At 27.5% G+C, this 16301-nt stretch overlaps 1 protein-coding gene across 2 annotated transcripts in view; it reads left to right on the forward strand.

Moving 5' to 3' along the window:
* LOC101236989 (uncharacterized) overlaps window positions 1-16301 on the forward strand; it is a 127051-nt gene that overhangs the window by 93440 nt on the left and 17310 nt on the right. For both annotated transcript variants that reach the window (XM_065804152.1, XM_065804151.1), the window contains exons 22-26: window positions 2517-2679; window positions 11113-11479; window positions 13342-13522; window positions 13600-13817; window positions 14567-14675. In XM_065804152.1, coding sequence (XP_065660224.1) covers window positions 2517-2679; window positions 11113-11479; window positions 13342-13522; window positions 13600-13817; window positions 14567-14675 — 1038 coding nt within the window. The remainder of the gene's footprint in view (window positions 1-2516; window positions 2680-11112; window positions 11480-13341; window positions 13523-13599; window positions 13818-14566; window positions 14676-16301) is intronic.

Raw genomic sequence — 16301 nt, forward strand, 5'->3', positions numbered from 1 at the left:
ATATTGTATATTGTATAGTTGTTCATATCATTCAAACAATTTTTTGTTTACTTGCAGTATTAATTTGCAAGATCTGCTGTTTAGTGCTTCTTTTTGAAAATATGTCCTTTAAAAGTAAAAAGTCAAAATCAGCAGTGGAAGCAGCTGGTGAAATGTGGACACAAAATTTGAAATCAAGCACGAAGCGCTGTCCTAATATACCATAGGTAAAACAGGATTTGAGCGACAAATTGTGTAAAATGCTTTCCAACAGAGATATATCGTTGAAAGATTCTTAGGATTTTTTGATGAGTTGATGAATCTTTGGCAGAAGTTTAATTTTCCTGTTCTTTCCAAACAACAAGTGTCTGCTAATGTTGACAAACTTATCACATCATTTGAGAAACACAGAAATCGACAAAATGCAGTATTTGAAGAAAATCTTGCTCATCTGTTTGATATAACAAAACCAGATGGAAATTGGCTTTGTAGTGAGGACAAACAACTGTACAAAGTACAAATTGAATCATATGGCAGGGTGGGATATACAGCTATGAAAGTGGCTCCTATGTCAACAATCCATCCATCAAAAAGGGCCAAAAGCACATCAGAACGCTCGACAAACCAAGCGGTTATCTCTGTACCACTTTCCTGCGATAGTGAGGATTCTGAGGAAGGAAGCAGCAGTGGTGACTCGGAGGCAGTTCCAGGAGAATCTCCCAGAAAGCGTGCAACATGCCAGTCAACTAAGTCTGCTGCCAAACTAGTGTCTAGTCACTCTTTGCCAACCAGAAAAACGCCATGGGTGCTTCAAAGTCTGGCTGAGGATGGAGTTTGTGTCCCAACACCATCACAGTCTGGAATCTGGCGTCGAACAATCAGAGATGCAGAACAAGTTAAGAACCCCCTCATGGAACTGATCTCTGAAGAGAAATTTTCTTTGCATTTTGATGGTAAGAAAATTGACAAGACTGAGTACCAAGTTGTGTGCTTAAAAAATGACAAAAGAACATTAAAACTTTTGGTTTGTGGCAGTGGATCCTCTGCAAACATATATAAAGCACTACAGGACCTACTTAATGATTACAATGCATGGAACAGTATTCAGATGATCATCTCTGACACAACAGTTGTAAATACTGGTGGCAAGAATGGAGTTGTAGCCAAGCTTCAGAAAACATTTCGAGACAAGGGATGCGATGAACCTCAATACATCGGCTGCCAACACCACATTCTTAATCTTGTTCTACGACATGTGTTGGATTTCTTTTTTCCTATACAGTCACAGTCGCCTAAAATTAACTACAAATTTACTGATGAGATTTTGGAGCATTATGATGATTTAAAAAATGTCTAGGTTTAAAAAATGTCTATGATTTAAAAAATGTCTAAAATGTCTGCTATCACTGCTGTGCCCTTGGCACAGCAGTGGTAGCAGAGTATGAGAACCTTGGCTGGAGAGATGACTTTAAATTTCTTTTTTGGCTTTGTGAAGCATACAAGTTTTACAAAAATGAGGCAAAATGGCCTCGTATCAAATGGCACAAGCTGCCATCACTGCACAGTGCCAGATGGAACTCAAGAGGCATTTTTGCGCTTATTGCATTTTTTATTCTTCCAAACTGGCAAGAACAGCTGAGGATAACTTGCGATGTCGTTGCAACAACATGGTCGCGGGCCTGGTTTTCAAACCAGCACTATGCAGAGGCGGCTTATGAAGACCTGTTGTCAGCAAATCCCAACTTAAGTGTTCCAAAGCTGTAAAATGCTTCTCTATCCACTGGAAAAAGGAACCATCAGTGCTTGATACGCCTCAATCCAACATAGTAGCCGAGAGAGCTGTAAAGTTGATGGAGGACATTCATTCTTCTTGCAGAACAAACAAATATCTTAACTGTAAATTTATTAATACTAATACACAAATCTGAAAGATTATTAACATCACTACAAATGCTGTAGGATAGTGTAGGTACTCATTCTTGTGTATTTCTCATGTGTATTGTATATAAAGCTGACATTATAACTAATAGCCTTTGGGCCGCTATGTGTTGTATGGTTAAATATGAAACTGTCTTAGGTGAGGGAAGTTTTTTCAAGGTATGGTGAAATCAATGTCATTTCTGTGATTTATAGGAAAAAGTTCATCATTTAGAACCCCAGGCTGATTGATTTAAAATTTATCATATACCTAATATATATATACATATATAAATATATATATATATATATATATATATATATATATATATATATATATATATATATATATATACTATATATATATATATATATATATATATGTATATATATATATATATGTATATATATATATATATATATATATATATATATATATATATATATATATATATATATATATATATATATATATATGTATTTGTGTGTGCATATCTAAACACACAAAAGTACATGTGTGTAGTGTGTAGATGTGCATGTGTGTGTAGATGTTTAGCTTTTAAGCAATTTTTGCTATATTATTATTTTAATGATAAATTATTGGTTTTTCAAAATATTAGGTGACATAAATGACAGTGGAATTAGGCGTTTAAAAGATTTAGAGAGAGATTGCTTTCAACGATCAAGCTGTGATGTATTTATAATGACCACACATACTAGTCTTGGTGATCTTGATTTTGTTAGAATTTGGCATGATAATAGTGGTGGAGGTTGGTACCTAAGGTAATTTCTTAATTATTGTTACAATTTATATACATAAAATATATATATTTTATATATAAATATATCTATCTATCTATCTATATATATATATATATATATACATATATATATATATATATATATATATATATATATATATATATATATATACATATATATATATATATATATATACATATATATATATATATATTTAAATTTTTTATAAAGAAGGAGGTATAATACAGCTGGTGTTTGATACAGCAGCAAGTAAAAACTCTTGTATAACCAGTGGCTTAAAAAAGTTATTACTTGGTAATAAGACAATCAATGTATTTAACTTACAGAGTTAGTAAATGTACATAAACTAGAATTGTTTTGTATTCTTGTATATACAAAAACAATTTTTATTTTTTATGCTTTTTAATTTTTAGGTTTTAGTTTGTTTTTTAAAAATGATGAATAAAGTTTCAATCAGGGCCAGCAAATTTTTAGTTTCATTTACAGTATTAAAGATATTGAACATTTAAGGTTATAGCTTCTAAAAAAAAACTGGTTACATCATTTTTGGGCTAGGTTAGCTTAACTTATAGTAAAACAATCTCCATGTCAACAAAAACATTTAGGGTAGAGTAACACTATCAGTAGTCATGAAAAAAATATGTACAAATAAATACATTTCTTTTTTTTATTTATTAAATTATTTTAATTGATTTGAATTAAATTTTAATGCAGTTATGTATGTATATACTTATATATATATATATATGCATATATATACTTATATATACATATGTATTTACATATACATATATATAATTATGTAATACATATGTATTTATATATACATATATATAATTATATATACATGTATATATTTTTATATATATACATACAATAAAAATTGATCATGGTATTTGTTTTGTTATTTTTAAGGAAAAAATTATTTGTATGAAAAATCTTGAAGAAAATGTTTAAACGTTGCATATAATCATTATATTCATACTTATATAGACAAAACCATTTGATTAACTTTAACATCCAACTTGCAAACATTTTCAAAAGCTTTTTAAATAATTGCTTTTTAAATCCTACTTTAAGTTGTCAAACATGTTAGAGCAAAAGAATCCCAATAACGATGTTTCTAGACTCAACCAATTAAAAGAGACTATATATACGAAACATCAATGAAGGACCTACAATCTACATTTTGTTTAGTGTAACTTTTTTTTCTGACTTAAAAACGTAAGAAAGTTGCTGGATTTCATAACTGATTGTACAGTTGACTCATTCTTGAACTCTCAGGGGACTGGGAAAAAAGTTCAAGATATTGAGAATTTGAAATATTAAGAGGATTTTGGCTCAAACGCATGCAAAAGGGACTGGAAATAAAGTTTGAGATATCAAGTAGTCAAGATATCGAAAGTCACCTGTATAGCTAAGAAATAGTTTTTATGTTTTTATATGTTTTTTGGATTTATTGATTGGCATTTCTGTTGCCTAATTTTGTTTGTTATTAACTTTTCAAAATTAAAAAGACAGGTTTAGATAAATTATTTGTTTATTGTAAAGTTAAATAAACTTATACGCCTTATAAAGCTCCTATGTCATAAGAACATCATAAGAGCGTCATAAGAACAAGGTGATTGAAAAATTAGAGAAATTTTACCATGAGTATTAGCTCCTCATGGTATGGTTTTGAAGATCTGTACCACAAGTTGTCCGAGAAAAAGCTTTGAAAGAAGATCTGAAAATTTGTTTGATATTGCTAGTGCAAATGCTCAAGCTGTAATTACAAATTAAGTAGAAAAAGATTTATAAATTTAGAGTTTGGTAGAATAGTAGTAATGGAATCAATTGACTAGATCCTAGCATCTAAAGAAGCACAAAGTGAGCAAAGAAAAATCTTAGAAAAAAGGTGCAGACAAAAGTTGAAGAAGAAACATCTACATCTTCTGCATTATTCCAGTCAAAATATCTGACAGCAGTACTAGTAATGAGGAGTTATGTGAAGAGAATTCTGTTTTTTAGGAGGAGATTCAAAGTTAAGAAGCAAAGAATCATAGTCACTGCTTCACTGTCAATGGTCTAAATTTAAATAAATTTAAAGTTTCTGACATAAATACTAAGTTTGTGTTGATGGAAACATCTAGAGCCTTTAAACAAGATATAAAGGAAATGAATATTAAAAGATCCTCCATTTGTTGACAGTGCAATAAGTGATGTGAGAACGCTGTTCTCTTCAAAGAAATTCATTTCAGATTTAATTTTTGAAATTAAGCGCCTATTAATTATTTTTTGAGTTGAGTTGGACGTTATGTTGGACAAAAAATTCAATTGAATTTTGTTCTCCAACTTTTGCATTAACGTTAAGGGCTTAGTTTGTTCTTTCAACATCTCTTCTATCACTTCAACTTCTGACTGCTCGCTTGAGGAAGTTTCCATGTTAGTGTTAAATATCAATCTTTGTGCAAAGTTTTCAATAACTTTGGCTATTATTTTTTTCAATGGTCTAGTGAAAGATGGGTGAATCTCACTTTTTCCACCATTGTGTCTATACTGAAGAGCACAGACACATTAGTTCGGCTTGTTCGTTCTTCTAATTTCTTCTTTAATTTTAATGAAAGTTGATCAGATCAACAGTTAGCTTCACTGGGAGAAGTGCAGAGATAATGTATTTAATCAACAAAATTTCAGCATTTAGAATAATGATATCAGATGCAATGTCAATCAATGCTTTTCTAACACAGCTTTTTAGCTTGTTAAACCTTTCAAGCATTTCGACTAAGCTACTCCATCTAGTTCTGATGTCCATAATAAGTTTCAATTGTTTTCAAAATTCTTGTTTCACATATACTTAAAGAATATCATTTGATGTTCTCGAAGAAGGAAATTTGTTTGCAATCATCAATTACAGCTAAATGTATTGCATGTGCGAAGCACAACTGCTGATTACATGGTAAAAGCCGTCTAAATTTTTGCATCACAGCTGCCCCATCAGTTGTTATAGACGTAATACCTTTATCGATATTTAGACTGTTGTCTTGCAATGTGGTTTTCAGAGCCGTGATGCATTTCTCTACAGGGAAATGTCCTTCAACAGATACTAAACCTAAATTCCAAAACTGTTTCTTGCCATGGACATTCACATTTAAATAACATCAGTTTCTTAAAAATGTCCATTCATCTAGAGTTAAGAACAATCTTGTTCCATCTTCTTTTAAATTTATAAAATCCTGCATCATTTTAGCCCGCATTTTTTTTGCGTATTCTAAAACCATTTTGCGAATCGAGTTAGGTGATTTTGGTAATACATAATCTTTTGATTTTTACATTGCTTTGTGTATTCCGAATAACTTTTCTTTGACATTTTAGGATGTACTGTTGATAATAACTTAACTTGTTAAACAAAACAAAATTAAAATTAAATATTTATCAAATAATGTTGTTAAATTAAAACTGCTATTATTCCTTCTATTATTTTCTTACCTATTTAAAAAATATTGATCCAAATAATTCAATACACACCGCATTTCAATAAGCAAATCTCAACACTCTTGAAAATCGTAAAATATAAAACCCGAACATGAAGATAATACCAAATATAAAAATTGTTTTCATTAAGAATAGTTGTTATACCTTTAACAAAAGTCTCTGCTTTTCCATGTGGTAGATCTAGTGCTTGTTACTTCTCTTTGATTATTCTTCAACACTAACACTTGATATTCTTGTTGACTAATACGATTACCATCAAAGTGCAGTGACCAGCTTTCTAAATGTAGTGCTTTATTCATTTCTCCTTTAAGTTTAACAGCTTTTTTGATAGTTGAATTGAATATACCAGAATGTTGATCCCATCTTTAGATAACTGTTGACAAATAGTTTGAGTTTTGGTTTTGTTGTAGTTTTTGCTGGTACTTGGGGACTCTCTTTTTCTCTTTTCTTCTCTTCTCAATTGAATTGTGGAGTGTTCTTTTGAATCTTGAGACTCTTGAGGTTCTGCCTCAGACTTGGATTTGGAAATTGACATTGTTGCTGTTGTTGTTACTAATATTAAAGTAGGCTTCAAGGATATTTTTCTTTTTTTGGACGGATAAATAGTTTTTGAACTAGCAGCTTTCCCAGTTGTATATCCGACCGGTCCTTTGCTTTCAATCTGCAGAGTCATTCACCATCTTTTTTTGTGATGCAAAAAAACTTTATTCAATGGATCCTATTTTCTTAGTTTTCACATTTATTGTACGTCTCCAGAACTTGATTTTTTGATTACATGATTACGATGACGTGATAATGGTTGGAGGTTGGCTGCAAGAGCAGATCCAACTGTGTTTACAATGCATTTTTTCACCTTGTCTAAAAAAGAAAAAGACATCATAGGAAGACCCGCTCCAAATATGGCAACAATATTCCATACAAGGACGGATTTGAGATTTATAGTGATAAAGAATCCAGAGTAAGAAAGTGTTGAGCATGATAAAGAGCAACCTTTGCAAATGCTAATTTTGCAATGGACTTAATATATGGTTTCTAAGAAAGACCGAAAAAAAAGTTAATCCTAGAAGATGATAGGTAGATGACTTGTCAAGTACATCATCATTTATAAATATAAGAAGATCTAAATTATTGCGGTAATGATTGGCTGAAAAAAGTTATCTGAACTAAAGTTCACCAGCCACTGTGAGCCCCATGCTGTAGCAGAATATCCTTTTCAAGCTCAAATGCCCCCTCCAAGCAATTAGAGAGTGTTGACTTCTTGTCAAGACAAGAATAAATGGTAGTATCATCAGCGAACAATGCCACCCTAGATGAGAGAATAACTGGAAAATCATTAATGAAAATTAAAAAGAGTTTAGGGCCAAGGATAGAACCTAGAGGAACCCCTATATATATATTTATACATATATATATATATATATATATATATATATATATATATATATATATATATATATATATATATATATATATGTATATAAATATATGTATATAAATATATATATATATATATATATATATAAATATATATATATAAATATATATATATATATATTATTATATATATATATATATATATATATAAATATATATATATATATATATATATATATATATATATATATATATATATATATATATATATATATATATATATATATATATATATATATATATATATATAGAGATATGTATACATGTTGCGCTTTCGTGTTGTTGACTTGCTCAAAGGGGAGACTTTCTATTTATTTATATTTAGTTGTCATGATATAGTCCACAAGTTTTGTTTAAAGCAAACTATTTTTCATTTTAAAGTAACTAGTAAGCTATGCATCATAAAACTTTTTTCTGACTTTTTTCTGAGTTTTCATGACTCAATCTGTGAAGTTTGTAAAAAGTAAGCTATATTGCATGGTAGTTTTTTAAATTATCGCACAAAATAGTTTTCAGTGTAATGCTAATTACAAAATTTATTTTCAGAAAATATTGGTATATAACAACTAATTTTATTATAAAAAACATTCTATGCTTTTAATGATCATTATTTATATTATTAAAATTGCATTGATGCATTGTAATTTCCTTCAATCCAAAAATCCAAAAATTAAAAAAAATTAAAAAAAAACAACAAATGATTAGTTATGATGTAAAACCAAAATCAGATTTTTTTTACAAATGTCAAACTAAAGTAAGATCTATACTTATTGTTAGTTGCATAAATAATTTATAAAGGTAAACAATTTTAACAAAACCTTAAAATTAATTTGAAATATTGACTGTCATCCAAATTCATTCTTATTGGATTGTGTGGACCAGTTTGTTTGTATTATATCTCCAACGCTTCGTTAATTTTTAAAACTAAAATGTGCAAACTTTGGGATCAGTCAAGTAATTATTTCCCTGACAAAATTTTTAATGGTTTGATACACCATAACTACTCCATTTACCTCATGATTCAACTTTTGGTGTTGTAAAAATCAAGTAGACATTTTTAAACAAGTTTTACCTACATTAGATATACCGCAACTACAAGTTAGTTTATATAGACATGGTTTGCTGAAACATGGCAATACAGACTTTACTTGTTAATATTGTTTCTAAACTAAATTTAGGTAGCAAAAAACCTTAAATAAAATAATTAATTTAGGTTTAGATTTAAAAGACTTAAAAGCTGAACTATCGATCTTGTTATCTGAACTTTCGATCTTGTTATCATATCAGACCAAAGTTTGTTCTAGTGAAAAATAAAATTCCCTACATGGATATTACAACAAAAGCTGAGCCTGCTGCTATAAAGGTAAAAAATAATAATAAGGAAACAGATTCCATAAAAATTTAGCAAGACATACTTCTTGCGCTGAAAAAGGCAAAATCACCAAAAACCTAAGATCTGTTCAGATCAGTGAAATTACTGTAGATAAAAACACGCACTCTGATAACTTTATAAAAAAAGCAAATTACCAAAAGCAAATACAAGTACCTTTATCCAATTGATCCTTTACCTCCTTGCATGAACAATGCAATAATAGCACACAAGCCAGATAAAGGCTATCTAAGGATGAGAACTATTGTCTCAACTATAGCAACACCAAGTTATAATATATCTAAGTACCTTGTAAAAATTATACAACCGACACTTGATAAGAAGTGATAAGATTAAAAAATTTGTATGTGTTTGTCAAAAAAATAGTCCTAGAACATAACATCTACTGAGGCACAAGCGCCTTATGATGTTTCAAACCTAATCTATCTGTACCAAAAGGAAGCAACAGAAATTATTTTAAATAAGCTCAATAATGATTATAATTTATCTAATAGAACTAAACTTAAAATTGTAGAAATAGATTTTAAATTTTTGTCTCCAAAAATTACTGTTTTGTTTGGGAATGAGTCTATCACCAATGAGAAAATTAAGGAGTGATTGGTCTTGCTTTTATGGATGTTGTATTTGAAGAATTTTTGCAACACCATGAATTGAACGCTTGTTGATAAATAGAAATCACTCAATTTTTTAGTCATTATTATTACCAATAACAAAACTGGCCAGCACGAATTCAAGATTCACAGGAAAGAAGCAATTATTTATGTCCAAATTAAATCAAATTCAGAACATAATCCAAAATTTCTTGAAGATATCTTTACTGGTTTCATTCATAGAGCCTATAAGATTTTCAGTAAGCAGTGTTTAAAACAAGAAATTGTTTTTCTAATACAAGTTGAAAAACTTAAAATAAAATAAATAGTTCAAAAATATCAAAACAAAATCTATATTGCAATGCTTCAACCTAGGTGTTGAAGGTAGGAGTACTAACTGGTACTGGAGGTAAACCTTATGTAGGTGAAACTGGTTTGAAAATGTGCACTAGATTTTTACAATACCAAATGTGAATCGATGACAGGAAATGGTATAATTCTAATAATTCTGGTTTAACAAACCATAAAAAATTTTGTCAGGGATATATTTACAGGATTAATGCCCAAGTTTTAGTATTGAATTCTAGTATATATATATATATATATATATATATATGTATATATATATATATATATGTATATATATATATATATATATATATATATATATATATATATATATATATATATATATATATATATATATATATATATATATATATATATATATATATATATATATATATATATATATATATATATATATATATATATATATATATATATATATATATATATATATATATATATATATATATATATATATATCTATATATATATATCTATATATATATATATATATATATATATATCTATTTATATCTATATATCTCTATATATCTATATTTATATATATATATATATCTATATCTATATATATCTATATATATATATATATATATATATATATATAAATATATATATATATATATTTATATATATATATATATATATGTATATATATATATATATATCTATATATATATATATATATATATATATATATATATATATATATATATATAAATATATATATATATATATTTATATATATATATATATGTATATATATATATATATATCTATATATATATATATATATATATCTATATATATATATGTATTATATATATATAATACATATATACATATATATGTAATACATATATACATATATATAATACATATATACATATATATATGCACATACATACTTATATACAAATATGCATATATATATTCAGGGGTTGAAATATGTGCTGGACATTGCTGACCCTTGTACCATTTTTGAAACCTATTAGATGAGGGCAACCAGTTATTGTTCATTTTGTCAGTAAAAATGAACAATGATTGAATTGCCCCCTTCAGACAGTTCAGACTAAAATAGTCTTGGGAGCACTGATGTCTGATAGTTATTTTGACCCTTGGCATTTACATATATATTAATGTAGCTGTTTTATATAAAAATATATATATTAACATTAGAAACATTATTATTATTGATCTTCAAACCGAAAAGCAATTTCTTTTTATTGGTCATCGTTGGATTGCTGTTGATCGTGGCACGTGTAACTTAGATTGTGTTATACCAGTAGCATCACCTGAGGAAACTTCAAATTTTAATTACATTTTCACAACCAAAGCAGTTCATGAACTCTCCAATTCTCATCTATGGTTTTCAATATTTGCTCGCTCACCCAAAAGTACCTTTACGCGGTGTCAAAGGTTGTCTGTATCAGTTTCTTTGTTAATGACTTCCTTGATGGCTAGCACATGGTTTTATAAGGGTGTTCCATCAGCAACTGCAGCCATTGAAAATAAAATTGGTAGTTTCTCAATCACATGGCAGCAGGTTTTAAATTTAATTTTTTTTTTTTGATGAAACTTTCAAAAAATGTTGAATGCACAAAACTACTTGAACTATTACTCAATCCTAAAATGTTCAAGCAGTAATACTTAATGAATTCATAACTTAGGTCCAGAAGGTCTAGCAGTAAACACTCTCCAGATAATAGAAAAATAATGTTATGTTATTTTTTACTAGTTAGGTTTTGTATGTTAATAATAGATGAAGGAAGGATTTTAAGTTGGGTAAAATATACTTTCCTTTTGTTTTTTGGGTAAAAATCACACAAATCTGCACAACTGATCTTTTATATAGCATAAAGAGTTATAGTATATAGCAATATTGGACAATATCATAAAGCAATATAATATTAAATGGTCTTTTTCATAGCATACAGAGCAATAACATATACTATGTAGCATTTGGGACAAAGAGCATAAAAGCCCTTTTACATAGCAAATAATACACAAAAAACCAGACACCAAAAACTAACTTTTTTTTTATCAAATAGATGAAGAGTTTTAACAATGGATCAGAGTAAAATTCATTAGACCTTTTTTGATAAATCAAGTCTCAGGAAACTATTTAAAATATGAACAACTTATCTGTAGTTTAATTTTCATAACTTCTACTTTAAATATTTTATGATAGCATAACTGTTTCAAGTTTAGATCTAAAAATGAGTTGTAAACTAATGTAAACAAAAAATAAAAAATTTGATATTTGGACAGCAATTATGCAGCTATATTGAATGCTGCTTTTAAATATTTTAAAAACAATTTGAATATGGTTGATGTCTAAATTAAGACCTAATCAGCAGACTGTTTCAATTAAGTAGTAACCAATTTAAATGTTAAAAAATTTAGGCTGTGCTGTAACCACCGCAGTTTAATTAAAACTTTGTTAGAGATCTATTTAAATGAAATATTGAAAAATTTCAAGTTTAATTTTAGTTGTAAACTTTGTAAATAACACACCTTGGAAGTGTAGTTCTTGTGTAAATAACACAACTTGGAAGTGTAGTGAAAAAAATTTTAATGCTTTTTACAAAAGGTAAGTTCATGATCAAAACTTTTGAGCCAATTTTAACTGCTAATCTAATTAGATTACACCTTAATTAGATTTACACCTCAATTAGTTATACACATCATTAGTTATTATATACCTCAATTATTTTAACACCTCAATTAGTTATACACCTTAATTAGATATACACCTTAATTTGCAGTACGCCTTTATTAGATATACACTTTAATTAGATATACACCTTAATTAGATATACACCTTAATTAAACATACACTTTAATTAGATATACACCTTAATTAGATATACACCTTAATTAGATATACACCTTAATTAGATTTACACCTTAATTAGAATTAAAGTAATGATAATCATTTTAATTTAATCAGATTTGTATTTTTTAACTTATGAGAATATTTTTAATTTAAATTTAATTTTTATATTAAATTTTTGTTTCTACTTTAATTTTCTTACCATTTTAGTTGTTGTTGTTTTTCAGATTTTTTATTATTTTTTTTATTATTATCATTAATTCATAACAATGTCATTTGCTAATAATGGATAGAGTAAGGGTATTAAATTGGTCCAATTACCTTTATTATAAGGTCAAACATACCAAATAATTAATATGAAAAACTAAATAAGTAATATACCCTCATGCATAACAAATAATACATACACCATCTTTATTTTTATTATTAAAAAGATAAATAACTTTAATAAAATTTTTGAAATGTTTTTTTAATCCTTTTTCTTTTAAAATTGTTTGGGGGGTTTATTAAAGAAATATTTTCTTCTTTACTTTTTTTATATATTTCTACTACAATAAGTTCTTTTTTTTTAGGTTTATGTGGCATTAATCAGTATCTGTATTACATTACCTGTAAATCTTATACTTGTTGGACTCTTTCAGTCAATAAAACCAATTGAAAATATAACTAAAAAAAGTTCAAATGAAGTTATATATTGTAATGAGAGTTATGATGCCCCAGAAGGATCATCTTCTTTAGATTTAATCAAAAATGGTAAACACTGTAATTTGTATTATTTGAAAAAATAAATAATTTTTTATTTGAAGAAAATAATTTAGTTTGTTTTTCAGATTCAAAAGAAAAAATAACAAGTATCAATATTGAACAAAATAAACCATGTGAAGTAAAGACAAAGAAAGAATTTTATCTACCACATTGGTGTTTGTACATAGCATGGTTTTTATGTATTGTTAGTATTTTCGGTTGTGGTGTTGTTGTGTTATTAATTGGAATTGGTTTTGGTAATAATAAATCCTTGAATTGGTTATCAAGTGTACTTATAGGATTTGTATGTGTTTTTTTTTTTTTAATTTAGTAAAAGATACAACTAAATTTTAAGATTTCATACAATATATAAGTATTATTTATTTGGAAAACTTGAATTGTCATTGAGTTGCCTAAAAACTTGTATTTTATTTGAAACTTAGCTGTCTCATATTCTTCTTTTAAAAATTCTTAATATCTTGAAGCAATTTATAAATGTTTGGCCTAAAATGCAGTTTCATGCTTTTTCTGGCTTAAACATAGCAATCAAGATTGAAAATATCTTTTTTGAACACTGCTTTTTATCTGTAAGGGAGCAATATTTTCCTTTGAAATATTAGATTTTTTAAAAATTAATTCTTTGTAATACATGATTTGTGCAGTATAATTCAAAAGTTATAATTTTAAGTAGCTTTGGTTCCCCCTGTAGAGTGTCAGTTTAATTTTAGACTATAATGCTGCATAAATTACATGAAGATGTACAAGTAATGAAACTTACATAGCAAATAAATCTTTTAATTTAAAAAGTATTGTTGATGCAAAGTTTTTTCTCTTGTCTTTCTCCTCCTATTCACAACTTTATATCTGATCTAATTTCATAAATAATACTTTTTTTTTTCTTTCTTTATTCCCATGTTTTCTCCAAAAGATATTAGTGTTGCACAAACTTGACACTTAAGACTTTTTGGCTCAATTACTTTTGAGTTTTAATAACTATTTATTGACATAATACTTAATATGTTATTTGAAAATTGCTTCTGTTTCTGTTTATAGATCCAGAACATATTATTTATTCAACCGATAAAAATTTTCTTTTTGGCAATTTTTGTGGCTCTTGTTGCAAAAAATATTGATGAAGAAACATGTGAATTAGAAAAACAAGGTGAAAATTATGTTTGTTATTTTAAATTTTTTTTTATAATATATTTTTAGATAATGGTACACCTTTACCAACTCAATTTTGCTAAATCGCAAATATATTTGGAAATATTTACTGTAACAAAAATAATACATTTTACTGGGATTCTTATAACTTATAAGTTTAAAGTGTTTCCTTATTAAAACGTGTAACCTTATTTAAATGTGGTAGTAGTGAGTGCTTGCTTGGTAAACCAAAAATTTCAAGTTCGATCCCCACCATGTCCCTGGTAGTACCATGCTTAACTTGTTTCTCTGGGCAGTGGCCTTGTTTTTCAAGGTTGTGTTTTGGAGTTAAAGAGTTAAGAGAGGGTTATAACCTTAATAAAGTAGCCTCCAATACAGCCTGTAGTGACCCTCTTGGCCTTGGAAAAGTGAATAACAAAAAGAACAAAAACAATTGTTAATCCATATAAACATTAATTCACAGATTAGTTAATTCACAGATTTTAAAATAGTTAAAGATTAATAGAAAAACTGTTTAGAGAACAAATACATGTTATGAGGTGCTTGGTACAATTGATTACAGAGAAATAAGTGAAAGACCGCATAGAACTAAATCTAAGAACAAAATATTGTAAAAAAATGCTTTACTAGCGATTCTTGTTGTTCCATAAACATAGCAAATGAGTTAATCTATGCAACTGTGGGTCAGGACAGATTTAGGTTGGTTACTATAAAAATTACAAAAAAGTCAAAATCTCAAAAAATTTCAAAAGCAGCAGAGACTGCATAGATTATGACTCTGCTAAAACAGCATATGGCTGCACCAAACTCTGGATAAAATTTCAGCCAGATTGGTTAATTGATTAAGAATTTATGGCAGTTTTAGTTTATATTTTGTTAGTTTTTTGCTGCTTATACCTCAAAACGTTACTGATTGCTGTGATATTCTGTCACTATTTTCAAAATAATGGTTACATGAGTGTTCTATTATGTAATACCAACAATTTTTTTTATAATTATTTCATTGCTACAACTACCATTTTCATTTTATAAAATATTGAGTATGGTTTGACTTGGTTTATGCATTGCGTAAAAATATCAGCATTTTCTAAGAAATAAACTACTGTTAAAATGCATTAAAATATTAAATAATGGTTGATAAGCTTTTATAAAGATACCTAAAAATATAAAAATATAAAACCTATAAACATTTAAAAGATAACTAAAATAATTGACAAATAAAAAGTTTGGAGGGAAATTAGAGGACTTTATAGACCAAAATATTGAGTATGGTTTGACTTAGTTTATGCATTGCATAAAAATATCAGCATTTTCTAAGAAATAAACTACTGTTAAAATGCATTAAAATGTTAAATAATGGTTGATAAGCTTTTATAAAGATACCTACATATATAAATAAACATTTAACCTATAAACATTTAAAAGATAACTAAAGTAATTGACAAAAGTTTGGAGAGTCAGAGGAGAATCTTAAGAAAGAAAGAATAGTCCTTTGAAGAGCAGTAAAAAACTTTTCTAGGAATTAGGTGAGCGCGGTAGTACCAGGGACGTGGTGGGGATCAAACTCGAAACCTCTCGCTTGTGAAACGAGCACTTTACCACTACACCACTACCGCTTAATTGT

This window comes from Hydra vulgaris, chromosome 08 (assembly GCF_038396675.1).
Source record: "Hydra vulgaris chromosome 08, alternate assembly HydraT2T_AEP".
Taxonomy (NCBI): Eukaryota; Metazoa; Cnidaria; class Hydrozoa; order Anthoathecata; family Hydridae; genus Hydra; species Hydra vulgaris.